This window comes from Canis lupus, chromosome 9, assembly GCF_003254725.2.
Source record: "Canis lupus dingo isolate Sandy chromosome 9, ASM325472v2, whole genome shotgun sequence".
Lineage (NCBI taxonomy): Eukaryota > Metazoa > Chordata > Mammalia > Carnivora > Canidae > Canis > Canis lupus.
Window position 1 is genome coordinate 47,752,023 of NC_064251.1, and position 15,489 is coordinate 47,767,511.

Sequence of the window (15,489 nt, forward strand, 5' to 3'; positions counted from 1 at the left end):
TTGATCTTCTGAAGGTGGAAGAACGGTGCCTTTTTTTCTTTTACGTATGCAACATTACTATCATAAATGTAGTTAGGAAGGATATATTTCTATAATTTTCCCATTAAGGGTTTAATGATGTCTGTATAATTTCAAAAAACAGGAACCCCCTTTCCAAAAAAGGATAACAGGCCCATGGTTTCAGGATACTTTTCCATGAAAGAAGGATGATTCTGTTGGAAACCAAACCCAGATATTTCCTACAGTGACGACAATCACCAAAAGACAGTACTGCAGCTTAAGCATTAATTACATAGCTTTGTGAAACATCTGGAGCAAGAGAAACAGCACTTTAATTAATGTTTTCTTAGGACCTTCAAACAGAGTTGTTTATATAAACAATTCTTGTTATTAAAAAATACGTATACATTAACATTGACGGACTACAGCATACAATTTATTAATAAGAAACTATATCCTTTTTTTTAAACTAAGTAGGTTCCATGTCCAGTGTGGAGCCCAATAAGGGGCTTGAATTCATGACCCTGAAATCATGCCCTGAGCTGAGATCAAGAGTCAGATGCTTACCCTACTGAACCACCCAGGCACCCCAATAAGGAACTACATTCTAATCACCAAAATGTAGGAGACATCAAGCAGAGGCTAATCTAATTAAAAAAACTGAAAATAATCTATGAAGAGCTGATTCTTAGACTTTGTTAACAAAGCAGGTATTCATTATCTTACTTCGAAGAAAACACAGACACTAATCTGAGGGTTGGAAATCCTTTTGTAGGACAAAGTCTAGTCATCCAGCTCTACTAGTTAAATATCTAGGTCACAGTAGCACTCTGGGACATTAAAAAATCCTGAACACAGGCAAGATCTTTTTTCATTCTCATTTCTGAGATCACGGGAACTAAAATTAGCTCTCACGTGGAAATTAGCAATTTATTCCATCAAATCTTTGTTGTTTAACACAACAAGCTTCACAAAATAGCCTATTGTCAACAGGATCATGTCCAATTTCCCCAGAATGACTCCTGCTCTGCTCCTGATGAATACTTATCATCATATTATAGATGGAGTTTGGAAGGATACATTCTGTAACCTAGGGTTAAAATAACAACCATTCTAACACAGAGACTGAACCTCATGTAACAAAAATAAAGGCTAAAGTGGCCCAACCTAATTTTCTGACACTGGTTTTTATTAATTAGATCTTCACTGATGAGTTAAAAATGTACAATCTTAATGTATGACAAAACTCTTCAATGCTGGGTCTTTGGTTTAAAAATAAATCCATTAAGTGTCATACTCTATCCAAACTCAACTGACAGGGCTCAAATAAATTGCAAGTATCTCCATGGGGCTGGTTACTGTGAAAAAAGTACAAATTAAAACCTAGTTGCCATGGTATGATTACAACAAAGCAGTGATGGCTGCAGAGAAAAAAAACAGGGAGGGAGATCACACAGGCAATCCTAGTCACTTTATCTAATACACCAGACACAATAGTCAGAGTACCTATTTATTTGCTAAGTGTCTATGTCACTTTACATGCATTATCCCTAACCTTTATGACAAATATCCAAAGTATGTCCTTTTATCCCTCTTTTTCAGATGAGAAAATTCAGTCTCAGTAAAGTTAAGAAAATAATCTAAAACCTCTAGAGCCACTATGTGGCACCCTCAAGACTGACTGGTCCTAGGATGACTGACTCAGAAATGAGTCTCCTCTGTCCACACCATTCCTTGCTTAAGAATTGAGCAAATAAATGACACTTTGATCCATCTCAGGTCTACCATTTTATCTGATATTCCGTTTCCATCATTAGCTGGTTTATATTTTGGCATTCTTTTTCATACATCTCATGGAATTAAATAAAAAGCCATTATAGGGCAGCCCAGTTGGCTCAGTGGTTTAGCACTGCCTTCAGCCCATATCAGGCTCCCTGCATGGAGCCTGCTTCTCCCTCTGTCTGTGCCTCTCTCTCTCTGTGTCTCTCATAAATAAATAAAGTCTTTTTAAAAAAAGCCATTATAAAAATAAACATTCTATCAATGCAATCATCAACAACTCTTAACTAAATAAACTGGAAGGGACATAATACCTAGGAGCAGCTAGATTCCTTCTAAATATGCTTCCCTGCTAACTATTAATAATCTTATATTGCAAAAAAATAATAATAATAATCTTATATTGCTTCCATCCTTTTTCTTTTTTTTAAAGATTTTATTTGTTTATTCATAGACACATACAGAGGCAGAGACACAGGGAGAGGGAGAAGCAGGCTCCATGCAGGGAGCCGATGTGGGACTTGATCCCGGGTCTCCAGGATCACACCTCAGGCTGCAGGTGGCGCCAAACTGGTGCGCCACCATGGCTGCTGCCCTATTGCTTCCATCCTTAAAGAAATAAGAGGAGGCTCTATGGCCTGGGGGGCTCAGTCAGTTAAGTGTCTGCCTTCAGCTAAGGTCATGATCCCAGGGACCTGGATCAAGCCCCACATCGGGCTCCCTGCTTAGCAGAGAATCTGCCTCTCCCTCTTTCCCCACTTGTGCTCGCTCTCACTCACTCTCTCTCAAATAAATAAAATATTTAAAAAAATTATTTTAAAAAAAAGAAAAAAGAAGAGGCTCTCCTCAAGCTTGCCTCATCCTCTTCCTATCTCTTCATAAACAAGTTTGTTTTATCCTGCAAAAATTTATTTTTTTTAAATTTATTTTATTTTATTTTATTTATTTATGATAGGCACACAGTGAGAGAGAGAGAGAGAGAGAGGCAGAGACACAGGCAGAGGGAGAAGCAGGCTCCATGCACCGGTAGCCCGACGTGGGATTTGATCCCGGGTCTCCAGGATTGCGCCCTGGGCCAAAGGCAGGCTCTAAACCGCTGCGCCACCCAGGGATCCCTCCTGCAAAAAATTTAAAATTACTTTTGCCTAGGAGCGCCTGGGTGGCTCAGTTGGTTAAGCATCTGACTTCCGCTCAGGTCATGATCCCAGGGTCTTGGACGGACCCCAGCATCAGGCTCCATGCTCAATGGGGAGTCTGCTTGTCCCTCTGCACCTCCTCCTGCTCTTGCTCTCCCGCGTTCTCTCTCATAAATAAAATCTTTGAGGCACCTGGGTGGCTCGGTTGGTTAGATGTCTGTCTTTGGCTCAGGTCAGGATCCCACCCTGGGATGGAGCCCCATGCCAGGCTCCCTGCTCAGCATGTCCCTCCCCTTCAGTCATGCACATGTGCTTGTGCTCTCAAACAATATTTCTTTCTTTCTTTCATTTTTTAAAAGATTTTACTTATTTATGAGAGACACAGAGAGGGAGACAGAAACCCAGAGGGAGAAGCAGGCTCCTCACAGGGAGCCTGATGCAGAACTCGATCCCCAGACCTGAGATCATGCCCTGAGCTGAAGGCAGACACTTAATGGCTGAGCCACCCAGGTGTCCCTTTTTTTCTGTTTTAAAGAGATTTTATTTATTTATTTGAGAGAGAGAAAGAGATCATGAGCGGGGGAAAGGCAGAGCAAACAGACTCCCCACTGAGCAGGGAGCCCGATGTAGGACTGGAACCCAGGATCCTGGGATCATGACCTGAGCCGAAGGCAGATGCTTAGCCAAATAAGCCACCCAGGCACCCAATAAATAAAATCATAAAAAAAAAAAATCTTACTTTTACTTATTACAAAAGCAACATCAATGTGTTTGACCGTCACAACTCATAACCTTCTGGTTCCTTTCTATGCAGAGCAATCAGCAGACACTTCGGTTTTAGCTTGAAACAAAATTATGTTTTATAATCTACAAGTACACTCATTCTAGAGGTCCGAAGATATTCCATGGAACTGCACTGTAAGTACCTACATACTAGATATTTAGATTATTTCCAATTTTTCTTGTTATAAACAGCTGGAGGATAAATATCCTCAAACACACATTATTTAAGTATGCTATTTAGAACTTTGCAGGCTGCAGTTTTACCACCATTTTCTGTATGTCATTCAACTCCCATTTTTGCCATGGATGGGTATTTTATTTATTTATAAGATTTCATTTATTTGAGACAGAGAGCGAGCGAGCAAGTAGGAGGAGGAATGGGGCAGTCCGGGTGGCTCAGCGTCTTAGCGCTGCCTTCAGCCCAGGGAGTGATCCTAGAGACCCGGGATCGAGTCCCACATCGGGCTCCCTGCATGGAGCCTGTTTCTCCCTCTGCCTATGTCTCTCCCTCTCTGTATCTCTCATGAATAAATAAATAAAATCTTTAAAAAAAAACTGTACACATGTAACTATAGAACAAAGATTTAAGAACAATGGTAGGGATGACCTAAACAAAGAGAAATACTAACTCAATCCTTCTAAGGTTTTCTACAAAGTAAGGTGCTGAAAATAATTCCTTAGAGTATGCAAAGAAAATATTAGATCTCTTATTTAAATATATGTTTAATTTCTACTTTCAATTATGTTTTCTAATGTCTTTAATACAGTAACACAGTCAGTTGTACAAGCATTCACATATGGAACTTTCCTCAACTTTTAACTGACCAGACAAAAAAGCTTGGAAACCATAGTTCTAGGGCATTACATCTTAACCTTTGTGTACTGGGAGAGGAAGGGAGACAGACTCAGAATCTGATGAAAACTAAGGATTATCTCCCAGAAAAATGAGTATAAATATACTTATTTTAAAACTTTTATATGATTTCTAGGCCATCTTGCCCCTGAAGTTAAATCCTGCCTTAGGACCTCTATTTCTAAAGCTATAAGGAGACTGCTAGTAGGAAGAGGTCATCAAAATGCTTCAAGCCCTTGGGATGCCTAGGTGGCTCAGCAGTTTAGCGCCTGCCTTTGGCCCAGGGCATGATCCTGAAGACCCAGGATCGAGTCCCACATCGGGCTCCCTGCATGGAGCCTGCTTCTCCCTCTGCCTGTATCTCTGCCTCTCTCTCTCTCTCTCTCTCTCTCTCTTTGTGTCTCTCATGAATAAGTAAATAAAATATTTAAAAAAATAAAATGCTTCAAGCCCTATGATACTATTATTCCTTACCTGCCCTTTTCTCCACAATCCTGCTCCTCCTCCTCCTCATAGTTGAATCACCACATCTTTCCTCAGGAAGGCTTGGAATGTCCAGCCTATAACTCCCCACAGAGTTTAAGAATGTAGTTAAAGATGTCCTTCTTAAAGGTGTAACACATAAATCAGTTATTCTCATACCACTGTCATATTTGCCATTTCCCAAAGCACTCACATTATTTTAATTTTTAAAAATCAACTTTTTAACTAAATTTAACTTTTTTTAAAAAAAAAGTTTATGAGAGAGTGAGAGCAAGCGCATGAGCAGGGAGAAGAGCACATGAAGAGGGACAAGCTGACTCCTTGCTGAGCATGGAGCCCTATACGGGGCTCAATATTACAACACCAAGATCGTGACTTGAGCCAAAATCAAGAATCACTTATCCAACTGAGCCACACAGTCGCCCCTTAATTAAACTTAAGTTTAAATTTATTGACATCCTAAGTAATAGTATCTTTGAACTCAGTTTTGGTGTCTGGTTATTATTTTCCTACCTACATCAAAGTAAAAACATGCTTAAAATAAGGACTCTAATTTAAACTTAAAGATAGATAGATAGATGATAGATAAAAAGGACTCTAGATCCTCATCAGCACCATGTTTTAGAGCCCAATCCCAATGTTTCTGCACTTACTCTGGGATTTTTATTGGTTAAGCAAAAATTTGGACATCAAGTTTTCTTAAAGCCAGAAAGAAACTTAAAAGCATTTGGTTCAATCCTCTTAATTTATAGCTTAAAAAGATGAAACAGGAGTGCCTGGGTGGCTCTGTCAGTTAAGCATCCGAGTCTTGATTTTGGCTCAGGTCATAATCTCAGAGTTGTGAGATGAAGCCCTGTGTAGGGCTCCGCACTAGGCAAGGAACCTGCTTAAGATTCTCTCTCCCCTTCCCCCACCTGAAAAAAAAAAAAAAAAAAGAAAAAAGATGAAACCCAGATGGTTTAAGTGATTTGTCCAAGATCTGATGAGAAATTTCAGGAAACATCTACGATTAGCATTCAGGTATACTATCAGTCCAGTATGCTTTCCACTACCCTGTGTCCATTCAGATTACACTAGAATAATACAGTATTAAGAATTCTTTATCTATTACCTACCTCACTCTTCCACTCAGATTTATCTGAACATGCTGCTTAAAATCTGGATATTTGGATGCCAGATATGCAAAGTCAGGAGGTTTGTCCTTGTATCTATTTCTTGCATGCATTGATTTACTCAGAGCCATCTTTAAAAAGAAAAAAAGGAAAAAAGCATATTTAGTCAAAAAATACATTAATGGGAAAAAGCTGTGGTTGCCAAGTCAATAGTTAGAGCCAACATTTTTTGCCACTCAACTGAGAAAGCAGAAGTTATATTTTTTAAATGTACACAACAAATAAGCACAAGATGTTTAACATCACCCTAAGTCATTAGGGAAATGGAAATCAAAACCACGGTATCACTTCATACCCAGTAGGATGGCTATAATCAAAAGATAAGTATTGGTGAGGATATTAGGAAATCGGAGCCATCATGCATTGCAGGTAGGAATGTATACAATGGCTACGGAAAGTTTGGCAGTTCTTTAAAAGTTAAACATAGGGGAACCCTGGGTGGCGCAGCGGTTTAGCGCCTGCCTTTGGCCCAGGGCGCGATCCTGGAGACCGGGGATCGAATCCTACATCGGGCTCCCGGTGCATGGAGCCTGCTTCTCCCTCTGCCTATGTCTCTGCCTCTCTGCCTCTCTCTCTCTCTCTCTCTCTCTCTCTCTGCCTCTCTCTCTCTCTCTGTGTGACTATCATAAATAAATAAAAATTAAAAAAAAAAAGTTAAACATAGAATTACCATATGATCTAGCAATTCCATTCCTAGGTATATGCCCAAGAGAACTGAAAGCAGGGATTCAAACAGGTATTTGCACATCAATGTTTACAGCATTATTCACAACAACCAAAAACTAGAAAACAACTGCAAGTGCCCATAAATGGATAAGCAAAATGTGGTACACACAATGGAATGTCCTTCAGAAAAAAAAAAAAAAAAAAAAAGCAATGTCCTTCAACCATAAGAAAGAATAAAATTCTGATATACCCTGCAATTATGGATAAATCTTAAAAATATTATGCTAAGGGAAATAAACCACATTCAAAAGGACAAATATCGTATTATCCCACTCCTATGAGGTACCAAGAATAGGTGAATTCATACAGAGAGCAGAATAGAGATTACCAGGGTTTTCAGAGGAGATAGGAATGTTGAGTTATTATTTAATGGGTTTCTGTTTAGGATAGTGAAAAACTTCTGGAAATGGACAGTAGGGATGTTACACAACAGCGTGAATGTACTTAATGCCACTGAACAGCACACTTAAAAATGCTTAAAATGGTAAATTTTATGTTATGTATATTTTATCACAGTTTGAAAAACATACATGACTTTTTTTAAAAAACCATGAAAATGGGATACTGTTCTTTTTTTATTATTATTATTTATTCATGAGACACACAGAGAGAGGCAGTGGGAGAAGCAAGATCCCTGCAGGGAGCCTGATGTGGCACTCGATCCCAGGACCCTGGGATCACAACCTGAGCCAAAGGCAGCACGCAACCACTGAGTCACCCACGTGCCCCAGAAACTATTCTTTTTGAAAGCATCAAAGGGTCAAAAGGCAGTAAAATCTACAGCCAAGAACTAATAGAGGTTAGTTTCTACAGGGGTCTTATACAGACTGAGTATTTGGTAGCACACCATAAAGTCACTAATGTTTCAAAATATACCTTCTAGGGATGTCTGGGTGACTCAGTGGTTGAGCGCCTGCCTTCAGCCCAGGGTGTGATCCCAGGGTCCCGGGATCGAGTCCCACATCACGCTTCCTGCATGGAGCCTGCTTCTCCCTCTGCCTGTGTCTCTGCCTCTCTCTCTGTCTCTCTCATGAATAAATAAACAAAATCTATCTATCTATATCTTTTATTTTATAAATTTCAGTCTTGTCATCCCTAGGTAGCTAAAACCAAATGAAAACAATCTGGTCTTCCAGATTACAAAAAGGAAAAAAAGTAAACACGTTTATGGCAAGACATAAAACTGGAAGAAAAGCCATTGATTGTAGTGGTTTAGTAAGTTATGCAGTTTGTAATTTAAAAAAACATCTTGGGGATCCCTGGGTGGCGCAGCGGTTTGGCGCCTGCCTTTGGCCCAGGACGCGATCCTGGAGACCCGGGATCGAATCCCACGTCGGGCTCCCAGTGCATGGAGCCTGCTTCTCCCTCTGCCTGTGTCTCTGCCTCTCTCTCTCTCTCTTTCTATGTGACTATCATAAATAAATAAAATTAAAAAAAAATTTAAAAAATTTTTTAAAAAATAAATAAATAAATAAATAAAATAAAAAAACATCTTAATGCATATCGCTGAGTGGTGGTTTGTATTTTCTTTCTTATATCATTCTCTATTTTCTGCTGTTTTTTTTTAAATAAGGCACATTTATCTAAACAGTGTTATGTAAGCCAGAATCCTAGGCACCACCTGATAGTTCTATACCTTTCATATCCCAACAAATCAACAATCATGTGGATTTTACCTGCTAAATACCTCTCAAATCCACTTATTTTTCCCTATCTCCACCAATATCTGGATTGCTAGAATAGCCTGGATTGCTACAATAGCCTTTTTATTGGTCACCCTGAATTCACTCTTACTCTCTCAATTTCCTTTTCCCACCTTGCAATGATTATCTCCTAAATACAAATCTCATTATGTCTATGCCCACTTGCTCAAAACCATAGTTAAGATTAAAAACAAAAATCAGGGATGCCTGGGTGGCTCGTGGGTAAGCATCTGCCTTTTGCTCAGGGCATGATCCTGGGATCCGGGATCGAGTCTCACATCGGGCTTCCTGCAAGGGGCCTGCTTCTCCCTCTATGTCTCTGCTTCTCTCTCTGTCTCTCATGAATAAATAAATAAAATCTTAAAAAAAAAAATCATCACTTGATCATACAAAGGCCCAGGCATGATGTGTCCTTACCTATTTTTTCACCATCACTTTGAGTCACACCTCCTGTTGCTCTTCTGTCTCTCCACACTGACAAACCAGTCTTTAGTTTATTCCCTTTGTCTATGATTTCTTTCCTCCTCTTCATCTCATGAATTCCTACTCATCCTTACAGTTCAAGCATCTCTTCTTTAGGAAAGTTTTTCCTTCCCTAATCCCCTTAATTAAGTCACATCCCCTATTATAAAGTCTCCTAGCAATGAGCACCCTTCCTTTGTAGGCTTTATTGACATAGTAATAGATCTGCTAACACTCTATGTCAGAAAGTTTTTCTGACAGCTTTCTACAATGAAAAAGGTTTTGGGCAGCCCCAGTGGCGCAGCGGTTTAGCGCCGTCTGCAACCCAGGGTGTGATCCTGGAGACCCGGGATCGAGTCTTCCTGCATGGAGCCTGCTTCTCCCTCTGCCTGTGTCTCTGCCTCTCTCTCTCTCTCTCTGAATAAATAAATAAATAAATCTTTTTAAAAAAGAAAAAGGTTTTAAATTTTTTAATTCAAGTATAATTAATATACAGTGTTATATTAATTTCAGGTGTATGATATAACAGTTCAACAATTCTATATATTCCTCAGTGCTCATCAAGGTAAGTGTATTCTTAATCCCCTTTATTTCACCCATCCCCACCCACCCACTGCCCCTCTAGCAACCGCCAGTTTGTTGTCCACATTTAAGAGTCTGGGTTTTTTTTTTTTTTGCTTGTCTCCCTTTCTGTTTGTTTTGTTTTTTAAATTCCACATGAGTAAAATCATATGGTATACGTCTTTCTTTGCTTACTTATTTCACTTTGCATTATACCCTCTAGGTCCACCATGTTGTTGCAAATGGCAAGATTTCATACTTTTTGATAGCTGAGTAATATTCCATTACACACACACACACACACACACACACAGACACCCCTTTTTAAAAATATTCAATATAGGGGATCCCTGGGTGGCTCAGCGGTTTGGTGCCTGCCTTTGGCCCAGGGCGTGATCCTGGAGTCCGGGATCGAATCCCACATCAGGGTCCCTACATGGAGCCTGCTTCTCCCTCTGCCTGTGTCTCTGCCTCTCTCTCTCTCTCTCCATGTCTCTCATGAATAAATAAATAAAATCTTTAAAACAAGATATTTATAAAAAAATTCAATAGTTAACATACAATGTACTATTAGTTTCAGGGGTAGAATTTAGTGATTCATCAGTTGCATATAACACCCAGTGCTCATTATATCCAGTGCCATCCTTAATGCCTATCACCCAATTACCCCATCCCCCCAACCCATTTCCCCATTAGCAACCTTGTTTGTTCCCTATAGTTGAGTCTCTTACTTGCCTACCTCTCTGTTTTTATCTTATTTTATTTTTCCTTTCCTTCTCCTATCTTTATCTGTCTTGTTTCTTAAATTCCATGAGTGAGGGATCCCTGGGTGGCTCGGCGGTTTAGCTCCTGCCTTTGGCCCAGGGCACAATCTTGGGGTCCCAGGATCAAGTCCCACATCGGGCTCCCGGCTTGGAGCCTGCTTCTCCCTCCTCCTGTGTCTCTGCCTCTCTCTCTCTCATAAATAAATAAATCTTAAAAAAAAAAAAAAATCCATGAGTGAAATCATATGGTATTTGTCTTTCTCTATATCTTGTTCATCAATTCTTCTATTGATAGACATTTGGGTGGCTTCCTTATCTTAGCTATTGTATACAATGCTGCCTTAAACATAGGAATGCATATATCTTTCTGAATTAGTGTTTTCATTTTCTTTAGGTAAATACCTAGTGATGGAATTACTGTAGCAGATGGTAATTCTTTTTTCAGTGTGGGGCTTGAACTCACAACCCTAAGATCAAGACCTGAGCTGAGATCAAGAATTGGGGACTTGACCAACTAAGCTACCCAGGCACCCAAAATGGTAATTCTATTTTAAATTTTTTGAGGAAGCTCTGTAGTGTTTTCCACAGTGGCTGCACCAAAATGCATTCCCAACAGTGCAGGAGCATTTCTTTTCTTCCACATCCCTGCCAACACACTTGTTATCTCCTTGTGGCTTTCATTTTAATTTCTCTGATGGTCAGTGACGTTGAGCACCTTTTCATGTGTTTGTTGGCCATCTGTATGTCTTCTCAGGTCCCCTACCCATTTTCTAATTGGATTATTTGGGGGTTTTGGTGCTGAGTATTTATATTCTTTATATATTTCGGATATTGACCCCTTACTGGATATGTCACTTGCAAATTATCATCTTCTACATTGAAAATTTAACAACCATTTTCAAAGAAGAATTGTCTTCATCCTGGACCTTTCCAAATCATATATCCAACTGTTTACTGAACTTGCCACTTGAATGGCTCAAAACTACTTCATGCACAATGTCCAAAACTAAGTCATCTCTACCCACTCCAAACTGGTCCTTTTTTATCATCCTTATTTCACCAAATAACACCATACCTTTCTTGTGGTGCTCAGGCCAGAAATCATTAGCACCTTCTCCACCCCATCTTCTCCATTCCAAACACACCATGTCCTGAATATTCTCTACCTTCTGATTATTTCTTGACCCTACCCATTTCTGTCACAACTCCACAACTCTACCCCAGATCATTATTTCTCTTGGATTACCATAATAGCCTGTAACTGATCTCTCTATAACCATTCTTGCCTCGGCCATCCACTTTTCACCTAACAGACAAGCCTTCCCTCTCTCCCCCCATGCAAAAACTGGGGTCCTTGATAAACTCCTTCAGTGGCTTCCTAAAACTATTAGGCTGATAAAGTCCAAAATTATCAACAAGGCATACGTAATCTAGGCCTTGCATATCCCTCCAACCTCATTTGTTGCCACTATTCTCCAGACATACTTTTGTTTTCATTTTCTCTGCTGCATAATAATCTGTCCCACCATCTGTTACTCTTATTGCCTAAAAGGTTCCCTTCACCCTCCCACCATCCATTCTCCTTGTGAAGGCCTGTTAGTCCTTCAAATCACACTCTAAGCATCATTTTCTCAGGTAGGCTTTCTCTGACATCACATATCCAATCAGATGCCCACTCTGTATGCTTTCAAAGGATTCTATGCTTTCCCTCCAAGCTCTTTTGTTTACATTTGTCTGTCCTGTCCACCACCCCACCTCCCAGGCAGCAACCATATCCATCTTATTCTTCACTGTATACTCTAGCAACTGGCATACAATAAATATTTGTTGAGTGAATGAATAATTCAGAATTTAGGGGAATTAATAGTCACCTGGAAGTTTTTCAGCATACTAACTTACCACCTTTTGCCCCTAACTCAGAAACTCACTATATACAAGTTGTAATTTCCTAACATTAACGTATCCTTACAGACAACCAAGAAAGAGGGCAGCATAAAAGAACAAGAATCAGCCCCCATGAAAAATTTGAAAAAGGGGTGCCTGGCTGGCCCAGTCAGTGGAGCATGCAACTCTTGATCCTGGGGTTAAGTTCAAGTCCCACAATGGGTGTAGAGATTACTTTTAAAAATCTTTTAAAAAGAGACAGAAGTTGAAATGGAAAATGTTTTCCTTTCTTGTGATTCTGGAAAACAATAACAAAATAAAGTATTCTAACAGTAATTTCTACAGACACTTGGTATGTTAGGGGCTCTGCAGCACATTAATATTCTAAAGACTGCATAGATGACATCAGTGTACACACATGATACTTTGAACATATGTGGAACAAATTATAGATATGGCAGATTCAATTTATATCCTACATTAATCAACCTTTCCGGTCAGAACAGATAAAGACAGTCAGTAAAGCCACTTTTTTTTGCTAACCAACCTCTGAATGCAGGTAATGGGATCTTAGCTAAATCTATCCTATTCCTTAGAATTTAACTGAGTGTCAACTCTTACCTGGCATTAACACTCACTCCATCTCTCTGGCCTAATCTACTTTTCTCTTCCTGGCTCATTCTTATCTAGCCACATTGGTTTCCCCCAATTTGATTTTTTAAATCAAATCTGGCACACTCTTGCCTCGAGGATTTTATACTTTGTATGGACTGCTTTTCCCTCATATAGATACATACAAAGTACCCTCACCTTGTTCAGACCTTTGATAAAACCTCACCTTCTCACTGCCTTTAAAAAAAAAGTTTTTTTGGGATCCCTGGGTGGCGCAGCGGTTTGGCGCCTGCCTTTGGCCCAGGGCGCGATCCTGCAGACCCGGGATCGAATCCCACGTCAGGCTCCCGGTGCATGGAGCCTGCTTCTCCCTCTGCCTGTGTCTCTGCCTCTCTCTCTCTCCCTCTGTGACTATCATAAATAAATAAAAATTAAAAAAATAAAATAAAATAAAAGTTTTTTTAAAGTAAGCTCTATGCCCAATGGGGGGCTTGAACTCATGACCTCAAGATCTAGAGCAGCATGCGCTACCAGGCATGGCTAATTCCTTTTCTTAATGCAGTGAGTGAACAATTAAAAGTGAACACACTCCTCTCCCTAAGAGTTTATGTCCTCTACACAGAACTTACTCATCTGACATTCCATATACAGCATTTACTTACTTTTAAAAATCTGCCCTGCCAGTAAGCTTCATGAGGGAAAATATTCTATCTTGTTCACTGTGATATCCCAGCGCCTAAATTAGGGCCTGGGAGAGCAAGTATTTGTTAAGTACTTGACTGAAAACATGATGAAACTCTTCACCATCCCAAGCCACTGAAACACAGCACATCATTCTTTGTAATTTGTCCTCAGCTTGACACTCAAAAAGGATCAGCCCTAGTTAGGGCTGGAGCTTTTTCTTCTGGGTTCCCAGATCAGTCCAGAAAGCAAAAGCAGTACACTCTTGACTTCGACTTTCTTCGATCTTTGCCATCCATGCTATTGTTTCCTTGTTTTCTCCTGACCCTTATCAACTACCACTTATCTTAACACAAGAGTCTAAATTCCGCTTCGAATTCTAATTTCCGCTTCTAACTTACTTCTTTTGCATAGATCTCTCCCAGTTCAACCCCAATCTCCGTTTTCTCTCCTCGCATTCCTTCATAAGGCCGACTTTTCCCTCTAGTTCCACCACTGCCATTTCTCCACCTCCTCCCACACGCTCATCTTACCCACTCAGTCTTCTGCCTCAGTTTCGTATCTCTAAAACTCCTCAGCCGGGATCCCTGGGTGGCGCAGCGGTTTGGCGCCTGCCTTTGGCCCAGGGCGCGATCCTGGAGACTCCGGATCGAATCCCACATCAGGCTCCCGGTGCATGGAGCCTGCTTCTCCCTCTGCCTATGTCTCTGCCTCTCTCTCTCTCTCTGTGTGACTATCATAAATAAATAAAAAAAAAAAATTAAAAAAATTAAAACTCCTCAGCCCCTGGGGTCTTTCCTACTTCAACCCTAGTCTCCATCCTAGGTGCCATCTCCTCCCATCCACCGCACCGCTCTTACCCTTCTCCACTGCGTGCGCGCACACACACAGACCCACTCATCTAACCCATTCACTCACCCATGTGGTCTGTTTCCCTAGGCCTCAAGTCAGCACCTCACCAGCCCAGAACTCGAGAATAAGGAACGTGGCCCATACATCGGTTAAATGACCTCTCAGCCCGCCCGAGAGACATTAAATAACTCACATCTAAAGTCAAAGTTTCTTCCAGGTGCTGGTCTGGAGTAGGCCCCTATAGTTCCAGAGTTAAACCACCAGCAGAACGAAGGGCCTAGAAACGCAGATGTTACGCTCCTAGCGCGCCGCCATGTTGGGCAACCACCCAGGCTCGTGATTGGACGAACCACTCTCGCGCGACCTGTAGCAGAGTCTGGAGAAAGAAAAACCATCGCGAAACCTGGAGTTAGCTCCTGACACAAGGAAGGGGCGTGGCAACAAGCCAAATCCTAACGTGAGAGCACGTGTGTTATAATCTGGGGACTTGTTTTTTTTTTTTTTTTTTTTTTTTTTTTTTTTTAATTTTTTTTTTTTTAATTTTTATTTATTTATGATAGTCACACAGAGAGAGAGAGAGAGAGGCAGAGACACAGGCAGAGGGAGAAGCAGGCTCCATGCACCGAGAGCCCGATGTGGGATTCGATCCCGGGTCTCCAGGATCGCGCCCTGGGCCAAAGGCAGGCGCCAAACCGCTGCGCCACCCAGGGATCCCGGGACTTGTTTTTTTAATGTAAGAGTTTTAAAAATGAAAATGTAGCTTTCTGGGCCCCACTTCAGACTTACTAAATCACACTCTGGGGTTCGGCGGGAATATGAGGATGGTGGAAGGCGGAGGCGGGGAGCTTTAGGAATTGATGGCGGGCAGTTAGCCCCTTATTGTGCAACAGGTCCCTTGTTTCTTGTATTGTCTCTTTTAATCATCGCAAATAAACTGTGATGTGAGAAGGAGTAGTCTCATTTACAGAGGGAAGGACTGAGGACGGCCCGGGTGGCTCAGAGGTTTAGCGCCGCCTTTGGCTCAGGGTGTGATCCTGG

At 40.8% G+C, this 15,489-nt stretch overlaps 1 protein-coding gene across 2 annotated transcripts in view; it reads right to left on the bottom strand.

Annotated features, from left to right (window-relative positions):
• The window catches only part of METTL16 (methyltransferase 16, N6-methyladenosine), a 70,252-nt gene extending 55,448 nt beyond the window's left edge, over positions 1-14,804 (bottom strand). The window contains exons 1-2 of one of the 2 annotated variants that reach the window (XM_025476103.3): positions 14,645-14,804; positions 6,150-6,277 (exon numbers count right to left, since the gene is read on the bottom strand). In XM_025476103.3, the coding sequence (XP_025331888.1) occupies positions 6,150-6,277 (128 nt within the window). In that variant the 5' untranslated portion in view covers positions 14,645-14,804. Of the gene's footprint in view, positions 1-6,149; positions 6,278-13,580; positions 14,078-14,644 lie in introns of those variants that run through there. The other variant, XM_025476104.3, reaches the window with a different exon arrangement.
• Between the last annotated feature and the right edge of the window lie 685 nt (positions 14,805-15,489).